Here is a 19,238-nt window from a genome sequence, read left to right as displayed (position 1 = left end):
GTATAGCTCCAACAGCGCCCTCTATTTCCGCACCTCCTCATTTTTTTTGTTTTACCAAAGAGCACCAAGGAATGGGAAATTGCACCAAGGCAAATGATCGAAAGCACCAAGGCAAATTATGGAGGACACCAATGTACATGAGGACACCAAAAAAGCAAAATAGTACCCACCTTGTCTGTACAATCCAAGCTTGAAGAAAAAAAAAAAATCCGCGTGCCCGCGTCAATTCCGGAACTTTGGTCTGACCAGAGACCGAATATTATTATTTTTTTTTGGCCTTACTAATTCATTTTCTTGCATTACTAATTAATTTTCTTGCATTACTAATCATTTGAGAAGTTAGTCAAATAAGACACTTTTTCATGACTATAATTAGTCAAAATGACCCACACATGACAAACTATCAATAAGTCAAAATAAGACAGTGTTAATGACTAATTGTTGTTAGTCAATTAACTAAATAAAATGTTCAGTGTGAGTACTGACCTTTATCTATGACCTTCGAAAGACAGCCATGCACAATTACTGTCGATTATATACGGGATAAATAAAAAAGAAAGTTAGTTAGTAAAAACATGGCATCCAAATAACCAATCAACAGCTTAGTCCTCATTTCTGATTGAAATGACGTCACAGTTTCTAAAGTCGATTCCGATTGGCTGTCGCCGCGCTGAGTCGCATTCGGTGCATGTTATCATACGTTCGACTGCGGCTCTGCATATCATACACGTGTATGGGGCCGATGTACTGCAACATGGCACGGTCGGAAGATCTTTCACAAACGGTCAAAATGTTTTTTATCTCACCTCTTGGCATACTGTGTACAAACCAACGGGGTCCTGACCAATATTGACCCAAGTAATAAATAACAAGGCTCACAATGCATCCCCCATAGATCATATTTCACTTCATAAATCCAAAAATGTTTGTAAGTACAGTGTATTTAGTAATTAATACATGTTGTAATTAAGTTGAATTATCTTTTACTGTAATATAGTTGCCTGCATGTAACGGAGAGAATCATACCGAACAACACTATATAATCCTAGATTTGATTTCTAACTGATTTCAATAAAGGTAGAGTTGTTAATTCTGCAGCCGATTTCACCCCTGAAAAAAACCTTGATAAGTTGTGCTTTAACGGACTCCACGACAGTCCCGATTTGCTGGTAAAATGTCGATCATTTCAGTCACTACGCTTACGCAAAAATGATCGCGCAAGTTGCGTAGTTGCATAACTAAATTTTAAGTATCATGACACTCGTGATTTTGTCGTGAAATAGTGCGCAGCTAGCGAGCGTGAAAAGTTGCGCAACCCGAGAGTTACGCCATTGCGCGTGCGTACGGTTTCGTGAAATGGCTGTGCTGACTGGTACCCTGTTATTTTCTTCAATTTGCAAAACCATACCTTGCTAGCGATTGTTACCAGCGACGTTCTGACTTCGATACAAGTACATGCAGCGTACGTGCGTACTCCATATGCTATGATTTTGGTCCAGAACAAGGAAATTTGTAAGTCAAAAACACTCTAATTGCACTTAAATTTAGGATTTTTAACTTGTTTAAGCTGAAAGAGTGATATATAAGGAACTTATAGTTGATACATTTTGTCTTATTTGTGCAGAAATAACTGGAACAAGAAGCCTTTTTCTTGTGCGAGGCGTCGACAATTTCAGGCAGGGTTTGGCAAAACGTGGTTTGCAAAGAAAGGAGATTCCTACGAGTAGGAGCATCTCAACGAAGCTTTTCGCCTGTATAAACAGTCCAACGCAGTGCAGTGACTTGAGCGCTGTCTTCTCGTCTTAATTTTTGCAAAAACTCCAAAGTGTTTATGTCTTTTTGCAGTTGTAACGGTGAGTATAACTCCTGGGGCTCTTTTACTAGAAAGTATCCTGAATCTGCCGAAATCCACCAATTTTGTCACGCAAAAAATACTGGTATCCTGAGTCCATCAGAATCCCCCAGCATAGATGCTGGAGGTATCCTGAATCTGCCAAAGTCCACCAGCAAAAGTCTTCATGGATTCTGGCAAATTCAGGATACCATGGTGGCATAAAAAAATACAGCATGTTTTTCCATTGGGTCTTCAAAATCCATCACCTAAATTTCTGGTGCCAGTGGTCATGGTCATGGTGGTGGATTTTGACAGATTCAGGATACCATGTTGCTCGCATGTCAATTGTAATGTGTGTTGTTGCATAGGATCCATGGAAAAAGCCAATGCATGGTTCAACTGCTGGTGGATATGATGTGGGTTGTTTTTCCTTTTAACTTGGGCTGTAGTTAATTATGTATACTATGATGTTTGCATTGTCTGGAAGGGCTATTTCAATGAGCAGGTGAGCAATTGTCCCACCCCGGCAATCCAGCATTGCTTTGTCTGGATGGGTTATGTACATAATCCATTGTTTATGCCGAGGCCTAATATTAAGCCACAGTCACAAGCTCCCAACCGCCCAGTACATACATTTTTGTACAGCATGTGACAGACCTGGCAGGGCTACAAGCAGTATTTCATGACCACAAACATAGCCAAAGAGTTGCTCTGTTGAGATCCTGAATCCACCAAAGTCCCCCGCCCAACAGCTCAATATGGAGGTATCCTGAATCCATCAAAATCCTGCAGTTCCGCTAGGCTTACAATCCCAAATCCATAAAAATCCCCCAGTTTGTGCAATATGGAGGTATCCTGAATCCGCCGAAATCCCCCGAAACAGGGGAGTGGATTTTGATTCAGGTATGTTAGGGTTAATACAATAAAAAAGATAAGAATGTAGTATCCAGCCAGAAGACACTTTGGTTGTCAGGTTGTGTACAAAGTCAAGTGCATTTCAAAGTATTTTCTAACAAAATTGGAAATGTTTCTCAGTCCCAGAAAGAATGTTGCATCATGACAGAACTTTTTCCTTCAAATATCATCTCAATCATTTGTCAATAAAGGAAGCTATGGTCAGTTATTGCAAATATGTTGAAAAGACAATAGCCCGACTGCCTCTGGCCGTACACTACACAAGCTCTGCTCAGTCAGTAGCCGTGTCTAGCACACAGCCCTGTTTGACCTCAGTTTCTCGTCCCGAGGTCAAGCACGCATTGCCCAAAAGCGTACGCGAGATTTTATGAGATTTATTCGAGACTACAGAAAAAACGAATAGTGCCTCAATACATGCACTGTTTGGCCAAGATGGCTAAATAAGTGAAAAGTTGAAATCGTGTGCTTTATTTTGATAACAAAAATAACTGCTTTTGACAAATTATATAGTGTTGTTATGGCCTGTCAAACAAAATCATATTTTTGTCAACAAAATCGAGGGCCGATAGTTTTTAGGTGTACATTCGATTCTTACAAAAGGCCGAAACAAATGGCAAGGCTTAGAAGACAGAGGAGAAAGTATACGCTTCATTTTCATGCAGGAGACTTCTAATGTTTGGTCCAAATCGTCGGTTGAAAAATGAAGACTTTTGCGAGATTACATGATTTGCAATCACAATGTAGGCGTGTAAACGTACGCCGACGTACGTTGGCCTGAAAACATTGTGAATAGCACGCGCTATTCGCGCAATGAATGACTTATGAATATTAAGCAGGCCATGCGCGAGCTCGACCAATCAGTGGGCGTTTGGGTCACAAGGTCACACCGTGTTTGGGTTCCTCGCTCTATGCTTTACAATGGCGATGATCTTTTCGCGTTGTGAAAAATGGAAGTTGTTGGAAACATTAGGTGTACATCGAATTCTTAAAATATTAACGACATCACGTTCACGATTTTTGTAGATGAAGGTTCACTCTTTCGTTTGATTACCTCAACATTTGGGAGACTTTCGTTGTTCTCGAAAAAAAACGGATATTTCATGACCTAATTTTTAGTCGATTTGTCCGTGAAATAATATCATCAAAATGCATCGAAATCCTTTTTTTTTGTTGAAAAAAATACCTTGAAAGATGTATGAAGTAGGTCTTTAACTACCTAAAACAATTTTGTTTGTTTGTTTGGATCGGTTGTGGTTTGCCATACCCGCTGCTATGTACATCAGATTCGAACCAGCCAACTGATCCCGTTTGCTCGGTGGTGGAGTGGTAAGACATCTGCACTAGAAAACAGGAGGTCTTGGGTTCGAGTCCCACCCGAGTGATTTTTTTTCCAACTTTCACTTGGGAGGTAACACACTGAGTATAGGCCTACAGTGTTTAAACTTCGGTGAATATTCACTTTTGTTAGAAAAAAACTTTTTTATTAAGATCATTTTTTTATAACTACACATTTACTCTGTACAGAGCCACCCCAGGGTACAGGTGGACTTGCAATGCGTGCAAAGTAACAGGGTGGGAGAGTCCCACCCGAGTGATTTTTTTCCAACTTTCACTCGGGAGGTAACACACTGAGTATACATTGTTTAAACGTCGGTGAAGGGCAAAACCTAATTTGATTTATATTACCCCGACGCAAAATTTCATCTTATAAAAGTGAATATTGTTTCTATTTTCCAATTTTGTGTTCAACATACATTTGCGATGACTGACCATCGTTAAGGACATAGATTTAGGCGGGCAGTTGCTTTGTCAAGTAATGGAAGCTCATATACAATGTACATGTACATGTTCACAGGGCAAATTTTTACTGGCCCTTGTGGGCCTTGTCCAAATCTACCCATAGAGAAAGGACACACCGGAGTAAAACAATTTTAAGTTGGGGGCTTTTTGTATAGTGTCATAATTTTTGGATTTGTAGGGAAGCACAAGATGGTTGTCAAAATCGTCCATCTGCAGTCAGGTATGACTCCTTAGCCACAGAGACAAGGTGTATAAACCTGTGGTTAGTGGTACTAGGTGGTACGTGTATGTAGGTATTAGTGGTTTCAGTATGACTCGTGTTCCTTTACCCCCTATAACGGAACTTCATTTGGCACTTTACGTGTGCCCCAACGTCATTCACCGCGCAGTTGTATTGTCACCTTGTACAAGTTTACATGTAGTCTTAAGTGGCATCTAATAATATATGATACACTTGGCAGCATTACTTCATTAAGTCTTTGTGCCTCATAATCAGTTATAAATTGATGAGTAGGTTAAATCCTGGTATGTGTAATTTGTCTGACGACATTGTGTGTTTATTTCGCAATGTCTAAATCATATAAAAATCGGTTACGCACCAGTTTCTGTTCAGAGTAATGAAGGCGAGCTTCGTTTCCCGTATTCCTGTAAGGTGTTTGAGATAGATTTCATTTGAATGTGTTCTGGACCATGTTCATTACTTTGAAGATGCACATCTACATTTTATAATATCGTAGAAAAGATATTTTGATTTCACCAGCAACATTGATGTTTTAGGACATCTCGGAATTGTAAGTAAAAGTAACCTTGTTAGTTTTGTGAACATCTTTTTATGATTGATGTAAATTATGTTTTAGCTGTAAATCATTCTCATTTGCGTTTGCAGGAAAAAGAGATATAAAACTAGCATGTCGGTCTGAGCCTCGTCATACATGTATGCTGCATGCTGGTTATGAATAACAGGTTTTGGAATGTTCAAGAAATGGTCAAAGTTATAACAATCAGATAAATACTGCTAACCTGGGCCTAATTGCTTGGCTCTACTAACCACAGAATTCCGTGCTTACGTTAACAAATTTTGTGCTAACCGTGCAAGCAGAAAAATTCTGTGCTAACCCTTAAGCACAGAGTCCTTAGTTATGGGATGTACGCATGTGCAGAAGCAAAAATTCCTCGCTAACGCGTGACATACACTAACCGTAAGCACGGAATTTTCTGCTACAGTAAGCAGGGATTTTTCGCTAACTGTAAGCAGAGCCAAGAAATTGGGCCCTGACAGTAAACTACTGGTCCCTGTTGCTGATTTGTGTTGTCGGATGAATTAGTTTTACATGTAGAACTCCTTGTAAACTACAGTTACTGCTACATTTGTGTACATGTACATGTACACGTGTGGGGAGTGTGGTCTAGTGGTTAGGGTTCGTAACTCTTGCCTCTCTCCACCCATTTATACTCATGTATGCTGGGGTTGGCTCTACTGGCAATAGCGGGAGAGTAACCTATGATTGGACTGGCATGCCATCCAGGGGGAATTGAAATATCATTTGTTTCATGCCACTGAGACTGGAGATAAACACCGGCCTGAAGGGTCATATTGGCTCATGACAGAATTGTTTTACATGGACATGTACCGGTACATGTAAATGGAGTAAAGATTGAAAGGGAAAGCCTGACTAGTAGTACTAACTTTGGTGACTACCCAGGAAAATGAGACATTATCTCTAGAGGTCATAAGTTCCCCATTTCCTGTGTAAGGTCAATGTGCACTGTCCTGAGGATCCATCGTGTGCAGTAGCTAACAGCATTGAGTGTATGATGTTTACTTTGCTTTTATAATCTTTGCAATCTTCTTGCAATCGTTTTTCAATGGATTGATTGAAAGGGAGAAGTGAGTGTCATATCTCAGGTGGTCTATTGACACATACCGTTACCTGATCTTCCTTGAATGTTAAGTTGGATGATGTGCAAGTGTGCTCTGATGCTGAACATGCATTGTATGTTCAGAAAGATTATACTTGTTTTTGAACGAAGAGGCGACACTAGAACCTAATGTCATTTTGTGTACATTGTAATGCATCTTTAACTACCTTTATAGTACATGTACTTGGAATATTGTAATTTTTTCAGGTTTCAAATGTGTAGGTTAAACATTAATATACATTGTTTGAATATTACAGTAAATGCAGAATACTGTTAGTCGTGTTCGTGATGCAAAATAAAAAAGTGTAGACTTTTCTTTTCTCCTTTTCTTGTTGGATTCATATGATTACATGTCCATACAATAGTTTGATTATGTGACTTGTTTTGTGTGCACAGATATTTTGGTGAGGGTAGCCAGTGCTAAACGCCCACCGTGCCGTCCATGCACAAAGCAGCATCCACACATACATCGGCATCCACCCGACGATTTTATGTCTTCTATACCGAACTGTCCGAGTCATCCCTTAAATCACAACAAAAGATTCAAGTGGAGTAAAGACAGACAAGACAACAGTGACAACACCAGGAGGCAGTCAGGATGGCGCTCAACGTCAACCGCAATGTCACCGACCAGTTCTACCGCTACAAAATGCCACGGCTCATAGCAAAGGTTTCATGACATTTGTTGTCTTTCTGCTGGTTACAGAGGGCCAGTCTAGGGTCCTCTTCGCACCTATCTCACTGACGGACTCACTGAGTGTCACTTAAGACTTGGACTGATTGTAGGCTGGTGAAGAGAGTCGGGCAGTGCTATTGTATAGGGTTTCCCTATGATGCCAATTAATCTGCCAAATCCAGCTCACTTTGTAGACCTGGGCCCAATTTCATGGCTCTGCTTACCGTTGGCCAAAAATCCCTGCTAACTGTGGCAGAAAATTCCATGCTTACGGTAAGCGTATTTCACGGTTTAGCGAGGAATTTTGGCTTCTGCGCATGGGTACATCCCATTACTAAGGACTCTGTCCTTACAGGGTTAGTGCAGAAATTTTTCTGCTTGCGAAGTCAGTGCCAAATGGTGATCGTAAGCACAGAATTCTGTGGTTAGCAGAGCCATGAAATTAGGCCCAGATGCTTGGAATAACCATTCTGAATCGATCGAATTCAATTTTGTGCACTCTGGATCTGACTAGTCTGGGACTAGCTTTACTAGTCCTACCCTGTCTGGTCTAGTTATAAAATTAAAAGAGTCCATATCAGATAGTCCTGGCAACAGGGGAGTATTCTGTATTATCTGTTGGTCTTCAGAATCAACGCATCGTTTTTCTGTAGCTGCTACAGTGACAGCGACTGAATGTGGATGAGGATGATCGGGAGAAAAAAACGAAGAGTGGAAAGAGACTTCAGATCATGACGCAGAAGAATACATTTTCAAACTGTGAATTTAGATTTGAAGTACTTATTTTTGTGTTTGTAGGTCGAGGGCAAAGGCAATGGAATCAAGACAGTCATTTCCAACATGGTGGAGGTTGGCAAGTGCCTGTCTAGACCACCAACATGTGAGTATCAAGAAATGTCAAGAGTTAAAAGGCAGGAGGGAAAAGCCCTGTACTGTTACATTACTGACTTTATATACAATTCTGATCAAGTGTGAGCTTGCTTTTCTCTTACAGTTGTGAAATTACAGAGGTAGTACAACTTACTGAAAATAAGACACTAGAAGATAAGGAAGATAATGAAAATGTTCATCCTGGGATGGAATTGGCCACTTACTCCTTGATCACAGAGACCTTGTTCAGGATTGATTTCTGGTGTTTTGCCGTTTTCAATCCCTGCAGATCCAACCAAGTTCTTTGGCTGTGAGCTCGGAGCTCAGACTCAATTTGACTTCAAGAACGAGCGCTTTATCGTGAACGGCTCCCATGACGTGTCCAAGTTGCAAGATCTCCTGGACGTCTTCATCAGGAAGTATGTGCTGTGTCCCGAGTGCGACAACCCAGAAACTAACTTGGTAAGACCATATCAAAACGTGCAATAAGAGTGCCTTGTGAGTTCAGAGGGGAAATTTACCAGCTGGCAGGTGACAGGCAGAAAAGTGAAGTGGGCAAAGTGAAGTGGGTGAGGTGAAGCAGGCGAAGCAAAGCCCTGTTTATTATTTATATATAGTCGGCTGTATCATTGGTAATGCTGTTTTTTTCCTCATGCCTGTGTCCTCTTCATACTGAAGATTGCTAGTCATCAGAAGGACTTTCTTAACATTTTTTCTCAAGATCATATACTAATGATTCCATTTTAAAGTGAAACGATTTACAGGTTAAGCAGAAGTTGGAGAAATTCCCTCAGTAGCTTATCTTCCAATATTGAGTATAATACTCTGTAATGTGGTGTGTTCGGTCAACAGATTGTAAAAAGATCAACCATTGGGCAACACTGCGTTGCCTGTGGTCACCAGGGCATGATAGACATGCGCCACAAACTCACCACCTTCATCACCAAGAACCCACCGGAGCACGACCCGACCACCATCGGCTCCAGCAAGACTGAGCGTAAGTCCCGCAAGAAGGATGCCAATTCCAACCAGAACGGGGACGGGGACGCCAATGATGGCGTGGATGCGCTGGCAATGGTGAGATGGACTACCTGATCACACCAAACTCTTATGGAAGAAAAAGTTATAAAGTTCCAAATGAGACTCGAAAAGTTTGGCCAAAGTTGAACATTTCAGATAGGAACTCCAGAAGGGTTGTAAAGCCTTGTAGTTTGAGAGATTGGACTGTTTATGTGGAAGTAAAGAAACTAAGCGTAATTTGTGTTCATCCATTCTGGTTTCTCTATTTTTCGGATACATTGACCTGGTAATGTCAAAACCAGTTAAATGTTATAGATGCTTCTTAAAGCCAGTCTGAATTTCTTACCAGGATTTTTATTTGGCTTACCTGTTAGGTTATATGTCTAAATTCTTTTGCGTGAGGATGACAATGTTTAATCGATTTTGAAAATTTGACTTGGTAATGTATTAAAAATAATTGGCAGATATTAAAGGGACACTGGGTCCTGGAACAGCCCAATTGGGCTACAAAACGCGCTATGAACGAGATGATGTAAATCCGAAATAACATTTAAAAGTAGGATATAAACATCCACACAACTATCCTTTCAAAACTGGGCGTTTTTGTGTTATTCCTGTATTAAGCGTGCGAGAACAAATTTCGGGGTCCACTTTTGCGACCCCATAAATTCGAGCTGTTTGGGTGCTAGTTGAGATTTCATTTGTAAAGTTTCGCCTTTTGCGGATGTTGAAGAAACCCTTTTTTTTGCATTGGTGATTGGTCACCGCTGTTCCTGAGACACACAACGTGTATATTGTACACTGACACGAAAAACGTATTCGTACTCCGTCGTGTCCGATGTAAACATGTAGGTTTTTTCGTCTTTTCTCGGGAACGGTAAGACATTAGGTTGGTTTCCTTTCAACCAGATGTTTGAAATAGGCTAAGTACACAATCCAAAACATGACATTTTCGGGGATTTCAGGACCTAGTGCACCTTTTAAGTGTCCATGCAATGAACTCAAGGTACTTTCTCATTGCAAAATTAAAAGTCTGAGAGTCAATGCAAGAGTTAGTAAAGCTGAAATAAATCTGTACATTGTGTCTTGGTATTCATTGTGCAGAAGGATGCTGATGATGATTGGTCCGTGGATACCAGTGAAGATGCTGTGCTGGAACGCATGCAGAGCCTGACCAGTGGGGCCAAGGGGATCACACTCAATGACGATCTCAGTAAGACCTCCCAAGAACGACTGGATATCTTCTATATGTTTGTCAAGGTAACGTTCTAGTCATCCTTAACATATTTTGACCGCTCCAAAATTTGATCCGCACATTTATCAGCTGTGTAATTTAACATAACAGCAATATCAGTCAGTAATGTTTAGGCTATTAACCCCTGCTCTGGTGGTGTAATTTAATAGGGCTCGTTCAGTGACGTCCATTTCTGTAGGAGAAGTGCAACTGTGTATTTTATGCAATCAAGGACGCATTGCGCAGTGTTGAAAATGTTCCAAACACGCGTGCTGGTTGTTCAAAATGTGTTCGAAATACGATGCAGCTGATGCGCGTCATGCAAGTTGACGCTCAAAATGCCGATAGGAAATGACGTCATTTGAACGAGACCTATAGTGCAGGTCAACTGGACATGCCAGTGCACACTAGCTGACGTGTACTGGAGGGTTCTTTGACTCACTTGCCAGTTGAATTCTGGAGTGCAAAATGCCATTAGAAGGGTTATCTTTCAGTTAGCAATGGTTCAGATTTGGAGAGATTACTAAGGGCTTGGCAGCTCTGTACACAGGCATGCAACTTTTCCTCGGATCGGCTGATTTTCTTGTTTTTTTACTTCTCATGAATGACATTACAAATTGACAAATGATGTACAAAGTCTTGTGTGGTTTGGACTTCCTCCTCATTTTCCCCCTAATTTTCAGTTGCATGCCTGTTACAGATTTGTTTACTTTGTTCTGTGTATTGCCATTCGTACTATTGGAGTGCAGTGCAAAAAGCATAGGGTGGACGATCAGGTTGGCTTTGTCAAACATCAGGTTGGCTTGGTCATAGTGTCCTAACTCCCATCTCTAACGGTCTGTGTTAAAATACCTCATAAGCCTTGTTACCGATTTGGTGATACAATTGCGACCGCATCTCAAACATTTCCGTGAAGCGTTTTCAATAGTTTTTTCTTTTCATGCTAATTATCCAGCAGACACCCTTCATCACAAAAAAACTTAGGATCACAGTGATAATTGATTACTTTTCTTGAGATAACTATTCTCCCACCGCAAAACTAAAGTCCTGTTTTGAAAACTGCCTTAACAGAGCAAGAAAGAGCAAGGTAAGATGGCCGGGGCAGACAAGGAGATCCTGCTGGAGGCAGAGCGTCTGGACATCAAGGAGAAGGGTCCTCTCATTCTGGCTGAGCTCCTCCTGGATGGAGACATGATGAAACAGCTGTCCACCTATCGGCTGCACTTTCTTAGGGTGGGTACCGACAACTCAGGTCCACAAATCCTGCATTATCAATAAAAATCACTTTCCAAAACCACAAAACAGTATGGTACACTTACACGATGTTTTCACGAAGTGACAAAAACCGATTTTGAATTTTGCTGCCGAATTTATTGAATTTGACCAAAAGAACAATTTGACCAAGTTTCCAAGCAAAATATTGTTTACTTTTGAAATTATCGTAAACAAATATTTGCCAAAAAGCCTGAACTCAGTGTTTTTCTGTTTTAACAAAGTGACAAAAACTGACCTCGTTAGCAGGGCCAGAGGGATAATGCATTTCTCTTCACACGCTTTAGGATGGCAATAGACGCTCGCACTGTGAGCGATGTCGATAAAGAACAGACGCGCGCACGCGGCAGTGACGTATTACGCGCAAATGTAACAATTTGTCACAAGGTTTAATTATTTTCATGAAGTGATGAAGAGTGTGTACAAAGTAATGGGACAAAATAGTGAGGCCTCTGCGATTACCTTGGGATGACCTTTTTCCAGATATAGAGGTTTTTGTCACTTTGTGAAAACACCGTCTACTTGATTTCCCGATTTCAAACAGAAACTTGTTGTTTGGATGGTCTGCCTGATACAGATTCAGTTATCATAAGATTGTAATTGCAGGAGCCTTGGCAAGGAAATGCAACGTATCTATTTAAATGTTAAATGTGTGAAGTCCTTGCATGGGTATATGCGTGCATGTTTATGATGTAAATCAAGGACACACACGTGCAACATCATCGATGAATCGATGACAGGAACCAAATTGAGGACGACCTCGATTAGAAAACATGTACAAACCAATGAGAGCTGTTGCAAAAAATTTGGAGTATAAACAAAGGAAAAGAGAAGAGGAACAATAGAAACTCCTGAATTTACATATAAACAAACCTGTATTATCATGCGTCTACAATGTATGCACACTGGCTGTGAGAGTACTACTTTGTGCCCTGTGCGAAAGTTCCGTGATTGCTCAGTAAAAGACTATAGTGCAGATTACTTGTGATAGTTGACTGTTTTGACTCTATGTGTGTGGGCTTCTTATATAGCTAAACTACTGGCTGGCACGTGATGATGAATTGACCAGTTAGAATTTGGTTCTTGCTCATGAATATGTATGAGGTGGACTAATTCCGATTTCAGTTTAGCTCATTAAAGGTATAGTCCATCATTTGTAATTTGTGCATTTTGTTCGTTTGAAGCAACAAAATTGCTCAAGATCTAAAGAAGGGTGCTGAACAACTTACCTGATGAAGTTTCAGCTCAGCTTCAGCTGTGTATTTCAAGAAAAACAACATTCAAGGATCTCGCTTTCAAATCAAAAGTTGCTGAATCATGTTTTTAATGGGCCTGAATTCAGTGTCCGAGACACATTCTCGCTGAGCCGATTGCAGCTACGCGATGTCGCGCACTGATCCGACGAATTATAGCAACCGCACGCGTGTGCATCGTGCCAATGCTTGCGTGCACTTAGCCTATTGAAAAAAAAACGAACTACTAACGGAAATTTCCAACGGTGTGTCTTAAGACGCACCGTTGGAAAGGCCTTCTTTCGCTGATTTCTTCAAAATGACAGCTTGCCAGAAAGAACAATTTCACAGGGAGTTTAGTCCCCTTACTATCTATCAACCAAGTATGTTTTTCAACAATAATTATGCCAGTTACTTTTTGGATAGCTGCAAATGATGGACTGTGGCTTTAAACAAATTACAGCCATCTTTAGTACCATTTCTAGAAGGTTTCCGTGACAGTGTGATCTAGCTGTTGAATTGTTTATGTCCTATCCCTCCACAGTTCACCAATGATTCCCACAAGGCTCAGAAGTACCTGCTGGGTGCCTTTGAGCAGCTGTGTAAGACTTACGAGGACAAGCTGATGCCCAAGGTTCCAAGCCTCCTCAAGAAGATGTACGACCTTGACTTGCTGGAGGAGGAGGTCCTCATTTCCTGGTCCAAAAAGGTAACTTTTTTTGAAAGTATGAATCCACTTGTAAGCTGGAAAGGACAATGTCAAATTTCCACTCTTGCTTGATTTCTTTTGCTGGTCCCAGAGGGCCAGCCTAGTGTCCTCATACCCATCTCACTGACTGATTGTCACTTGTGACTTAGACTGGTGAAGAGAGCCAGGCAGTGCTGTCGTACAGGATTACCCCTGAAGGCCAATGAAATTGGGCTAAATCTGGCCTGTTGTGTAGACTAGATGCATGAAAACACTTCCAGTAAAAAGCCACTGTTAATCAACTGAATAGAATTTTATGTGCTGTGTGACCAGCTTTACTAGGCATCCAAGCCATTATTGGGCAATACTTCATGGTCGTTATGTACATTTTTTTTCTAAGGGCCAGCGGTTTTAAAGGAAAGTGATATTTTGACTTATCAGCGTGTTCCAATGACAGCATTGTGGAGCCAAATGTTCAAGAGCAATATTCTGTGAAAGATTCTATGAAATAATCCAGTGTGTGTATTTGCTCATTCTCGCCCAGCCGTCCAAGAAGTATGTGTCCAAGGAAATCATGAAGCTGATCCAGGAGAAAGCGGCGCCGTTCATCAAGTGGCTGGAGGAGGCAGAGGAAGATGACTCCAGCGATGATGAAGGAGTTGAGGTGGGTCCAACGAACCTGTGTGTGATACTGTCATTGTGGGGTTATGTCCAGGGTGGAGTGGGGCATGACATAAACAAATCTCATCCGAATGATAACAATCATCCACGTCTTTGATCGGTTGCATCTCATCAGTGGGTGAATCTCATCAGTGGCATTCAAGTGTTTTTCAATAGTTAATGGAAATTCCTCAGAACATTACAGGGAATTTTTTATTTGCCTGTCATTTTTTTTTCTGGGACAAGTTGCCTGTTTATTGTCGCCTCATGTGACATGGCCATATTGGCATAGACCCCTTGCACGTGAACTCTCACAGAGGGTAGATTTTGTCACTTGTGACCCTCCAGCACCAAACCAGTTAGAAGTTGCAAGGCTGTAGTTTGAGATTCAGCCAATAATTAAGCATAAACTATCAATGCAAATTAGGACTTGAAAATACCTATAACTCCATTAGATTTTGTCGGATTCTCCATATTCTGTGCAGCATTGGAAAGCTTATTCACTGTCCTTTCCAATGAGTCCAAAATTCCCAGTTTTTGCAAAAATTGGTCCAATTTTGCAGGTTTTGTGCTGGAGGATCACATTGAAGTTTAGTGACAATAGAGGTAAAGTGTATCTCATAGGTGTCGAAGAGGAGCAAAGACCTGCCCTTGGATGCATGTTCAGAAATGAGAGGTCCATGGTACCAAGATTTGTTTTTTAATTGCTGCGTCTGTCTTGGTTCCTTATTAACAGGTTGCATTGGTTCCTTATTAACAGGTTGCATTCACCAGAGACGGCAGAGACAGTAAGCCAAAAGCGGTGACCATCTCTCCACCTGCCAAGACGTCATCGGCACCAGCACCGGCGGACGATGACATTGACATTGACGACATCTGAAGACAGGGGAGATGGAACCAACCGGGAGCTTTTACTCCTGTCCTTGTAACTTTATAGGTTAACTCTGGCAACTGTGATTACACTAGGTTTGGGATTACGCACTGTGTATATCAAATGTGTATAGACAAACCAGGTTGAGGATATAAACACGTGTATAGCTATAGCTTCTAGTGATTCCTCTTCTCTGATTTATCTTAAATCTAAACATTTTCAATTGTATTTTTAAAAATGCCAATTTTGGGGGGTCTTGGGCAGTGATACTTTGTAGATGCAGGAAGAACTACATGTGGCTGTTCAATTGCGTGTACAAAATGCCCCTTAAAAAGGGAAAAAGAAAAACCTTGAAACATTTGATTTGTTGTGGTAGTAGCGAATGTCTCTTCCATAACTTGGTACCCCCCATCAATCGTTAAGTGATATGGAATAGGTGCAAGTGCTGCCACATTTTGAATCTGTCCTACGTTGGTAGCTCTGTGATATTTTTGTATCGTGCACAGTTGTTTTTTCCCCTTCTTAGGGATTCTGCTGAAAGATTCTACCAAATTTTGTTCATCTCTGCTCTACGTTCATGAAGCAAGCTTCATTAATTTCATGTCTTAAAAAAAGATTTTCTCTTTTTTTTTGCTTGTATAAGCGTTTCAAATCTTTGTTTTTCCGAAAATTGAAGGTAAAGCCTTGATATGAGTTTAATGGTTGGGAAAAGTTAACATTGTTTATAATTACGCAAAGTTTAACTGATGTTTGTCTGTGTAAAGTTAAATTGTTTCAAGTCACAAAATAATATTGATATACAAGTCCAGTTGGACCTCTATTGAAGTAAAAGTTCCTGCTTATCATTAAATTGACCTGATCAAAATTGGATTCTGTTGGATATTTCGCGATAGTTTCACTGTTGAGATATGGCCATTGTATTTTTTTAGTATTGCCCGTGAGTATACACATGAACATGCTGTTATAAATTTGCTGCACACCGACTTAATGGCTTGTTTCTTTCATCGTAGTTAATTCGTCCCGGAGCTTGCTAGATGTGTTGCTTAAGATGCTGTACAAAATGCAAAAATATTCCACTATTCAGATTCCGTGTTAAATGCTATGTAACTGGGTTATAATCTAACCGCACTTTACGATGTGACATTTTCGACAATTTAAAGTATACTTCTTTAAGCTTTGTCTTGAGAAATGTTAAGTTTAATCGCCATCTGTACAAACAGCGTATGGATGAACTTATGAGAAGAAAAAAAAAGGTGTATGAGTCAAATTTCTCGATTCTGATTACTTTCTGTTTGATTTGATTGATTCTTACTGTTTGATTTACATTTGAGGTCCTTGAAGGAAAAGAAATTCTTTTGAGGCGAGGAAATTTTGGTTTGGTTCGTTGGGTTCATTGAAGTACCAAATGGGAACTACAGTTAATAATAGTTAATGATTGGATACTACCTGATAAAGGTGTGAAAGGAGTAGCTGCGTTTCTTAAGATCAAGTGTGGATTTTAACACCGTTTTGTTCAATACAATTCTCATTGTTTCTGCATGTGTTACGGAATTGTATGAGTTGTGTTTATTTCTGTGTCCTGTGTGTTTCAGAGTAATAAACAGGAACCTCAAAAATACAGACTTTACATTTGTGAGTTTGGGAAAAGTTAGATGAATTTAAACGACGGGAAATATTGGTGAAAGCTCCGACCCCTGTGCCGTGGCCTCGTGGTCTGGAGTATTGAATTCGCGGTCTGCGGGTGATTCTGCAGGTTGTGGGTTCGAGTCCAGCCAGTGGTTACGGTGCGTGTGCCCTTGGGCAAGGTACTTTGTCACTCATTGCTTCTGTCTATCCAGGAGTAAATTGGGTACCTGTGGGGCAGAGATGGTTATTGTGGTTGATTTTGGCTGCTTTGCACCAAAATGGTAGCATCTAGCTGTATACTCCCAAGGAAGCTGAGATTGTCTTGGGCATGTTTCACTGGCCCAATGAGCAGGGTAATAATGATGTAGCGCCTTGAGCACGTACGTGCGCTTTATAAATACCAGGCTTTCAATTATTCCTTCTTTTCTCACCCTTTCCTTGTTTATTAATTAATTTTTTTTGCGTGGCTCCTACTTTTCCTACTTGTTTTCTTGAAATTTCCTACTTTTCCTTGAAATTTCTTACTTTGTTTTGGTCCCACAGCTCCGAAAAATAAAATCTCTGATTTCTGATAATTTGTTTCAAGAAAAAGCAAAAATTAGCTTCACTGGTGTCCATTTGTACAATAACATGAAAGTCTATGTCTTTTGAGAATTCTGACGTTTTAGAACAACACGACCATTATGGCTTTTTGTATATAAACGCGCTGAGATACGACGTTTTTCCGTACACGTTCAAGCATGTAATCCAGATACCACCTTATTACGTCATAATGGCGTAATATTCTTCATTGAAACTCTCCTGTAATAATATATGGGTATCTCGTAATGAAAATACACAAACACCTGAATTTAGGACCAATTTAACAGTTATAACGTTTTTACACACTGACACGACGAATTGTTGCCCACAGGAGATGGAAAAAAACCAGGCGCAAAACCCTTGCCGCTTCGATGACTGCTTGTTGATTGAACTATTTGAAAAAAAATGGTAGATATTCAACTTCAGATTGAATAAAATGCAATATGAAAGTCAGTTAAACAAAGAGAAGTTTTTATATTTGATCTAATACTGCGTGAATTCGAAAGCTTATCTTAAAACTCATTGAATTTGGTTTTAAAAACCAATGCTGTCTTGTGACATTTGCACAGGTTGTTTGTTTAAAATTGCGCTCAGGAGAGTTCTTCGAATTTTATCATGGGACAGAATAGTTCTTTTTAAATTATATAATTAAAAGTCAATAAAAAGGAAACGATCTCAATCAAAGAACGAGGAATTTTATGGTTTGCTAATGGAATGGTAGCAACAAGAAATATTACCAAAATATTGTTTCCTCCTTCTACCCTGGTATTAAGCGTTGGTTTCCTCGGTCCTTGAAAATGTAGACAGCTCCAGGCAGTTGTCATGGTGCTGTTATGGATGGATACCGTTAATCGAGTAAAAGGATGAGTTTTAACAGAGGGATTATTAACGTGTCGTTAAAGTGTCCGCTAGATGAAGCTGTAATTTTGCTTAATGATCAATCTACGACAGATATTGAGCCAAACATCGCTTTGGCAACTGCCTGGATCTGCCTGCAATGCCACACACCGACGAACCATGCACGTAATTCAAGGATAAATAGGAGAAACACAGTTAATTAGTAGCATATTGTTATATGCAGCCATACAGTGTTGTATAGACTACTGAATTTTGCTTTTTTTCATGGGAGCGCCAAATTGTGTACAGAGATAAGTTGTTGTAGGCCTTTCAAAAGTATCTTTTATGAACACGTTTACCACACGTAAGACCTATGTTTTTATAAACTAAGTTATGTATACCCTTATTTTAAAATTTTATTTTATTTTCATATGTGAATTGTTGTACTGCAGTACCTGCTTCTGTACATGTAGCTTGTACCATTGGATCCAAACAAGAGCCAGATATCTCAATTCAGCTTTGAAATGAAAATCTGCACAAGATTTTTTCACTTTTCTGAGACAGTTTTATTAAATAGCTGTGAGTCACCAAGCCTTTGCTTAATAAATTTGGCCATACAATTACAATATGTCAATGTCAGAGGATTACTATCGGTCCATTGGGTGAATTTTGATAATTTTGTCATTATTAAGGCAAGTTTAAGCTGATTGCCATCAACTTTGGTGACCTGTGCTAACTTGTTAATAGCGGTCAGCTTTTTACCTAAACTAGTTTTTGTGGGATGCCTATGACAACCGGTTTAAAAATCATATTCATAAATACCTGAGACAGTTTACCCATTCATATTTATCGAGAGCCGGCCCGCCTTGAAGTGGCCGCTTTTAAACGGATGATAAAGACCGACTGCATGGTCTTAAACACTTTTCCAGTGTCACATGAAATTTGGACTCCTATGAAACCCGGTGCATTTTGCCATTCTATTGGTTTGGTTGAACGGTATCCTCAGGTCACGTAGGCTAACGCAATACTACCAGTGAGTAAACATGCGCGTCGCCAGGATATTTTCTACAAGGGGGCAAAGTACATTATTTCCACAAATCCTTGTACTTTCTCGAGCATTGTTCTCATTTTATCTTCGTCTTTTTTTCGAGAGTGGGAGCGGGAATATTTGCCCACCCTACACCGGAAGGGCGCAACCCCC

The 19,238-nt window shown here is 40.2% G+C and overlaps 1 protein-coding gene across 2 annotated transcripts; it reads left to right on the top strand.

Annotated features, from left to right (window-relative positions):
• Positions 1 to 1,397: 1,397 nt before the first annotated feature.
• LOC119743519 (eukaryotic translation initiation factor 5-like) lies at positions 1,398 to 16,610 on the top strand. Of its 2 annotated transcripts, none has more exons than XM_038219940.1 (11): positions 1,398 to 1,512; positions 1,625 to 1,853; positions 6,866 to 7,139; positions 7,944 to 8,025; positions 8,305 to 8,477; positions 8,868 to 9,092; positions 10,140 to 10,295; positions 11,341 to 11,502; positions 13,318 to 13,482; positions 14,006 to 14,125; positions 14,882 to 16,610. In XM_038219940.1, the coding sequence occupies exons 3-11, from the start codon at positions 7,068 to 7,070 to the stop codon at positions 14,999 to 15,001; spliced, it is 1,275 nt and encodes a 424-aa protein (XP_038075868.1). In that variant the 5' UTR covers positions 1,398 to 1,512; positions 1,625 to 1,853; positions 6,866 to 7,067; the 3' UTR covers positions 15,002 to 16,610. The 2 variants fall into 2 exon arrangements, with proteins under 2 accessions (XP_038075868.1, XP_038075869.1); XM_038219941.1 differs by having other exon boundaries at positions 1,598 to 1,853.
• The last annotated feature ends 2,628 nt before the right edge of the window (positions 16,611 to 19,238 follow it).

Source organism: Patiria miniata, unplaced genomic scaffold, assembly GCF_015706575.1.
Source record: "Patiria miniata isolate m_02_andy unplaced genomic scaffold, ASM1570657v1 HiC_scaffold_6, whole genome shotgun sequence".
Taxonomy (NCBI): Eukaryota; Metazoa; Echinodermata; class Asteroidea; order Valvatida; family Asterinidae; genus Patiria; species Patiria miniata.
The sequence above is the reverse complement of the archived record's forward strand: the minus strand, read 5'-3'. Positions and strand labels throughout refer to the sequence as shown.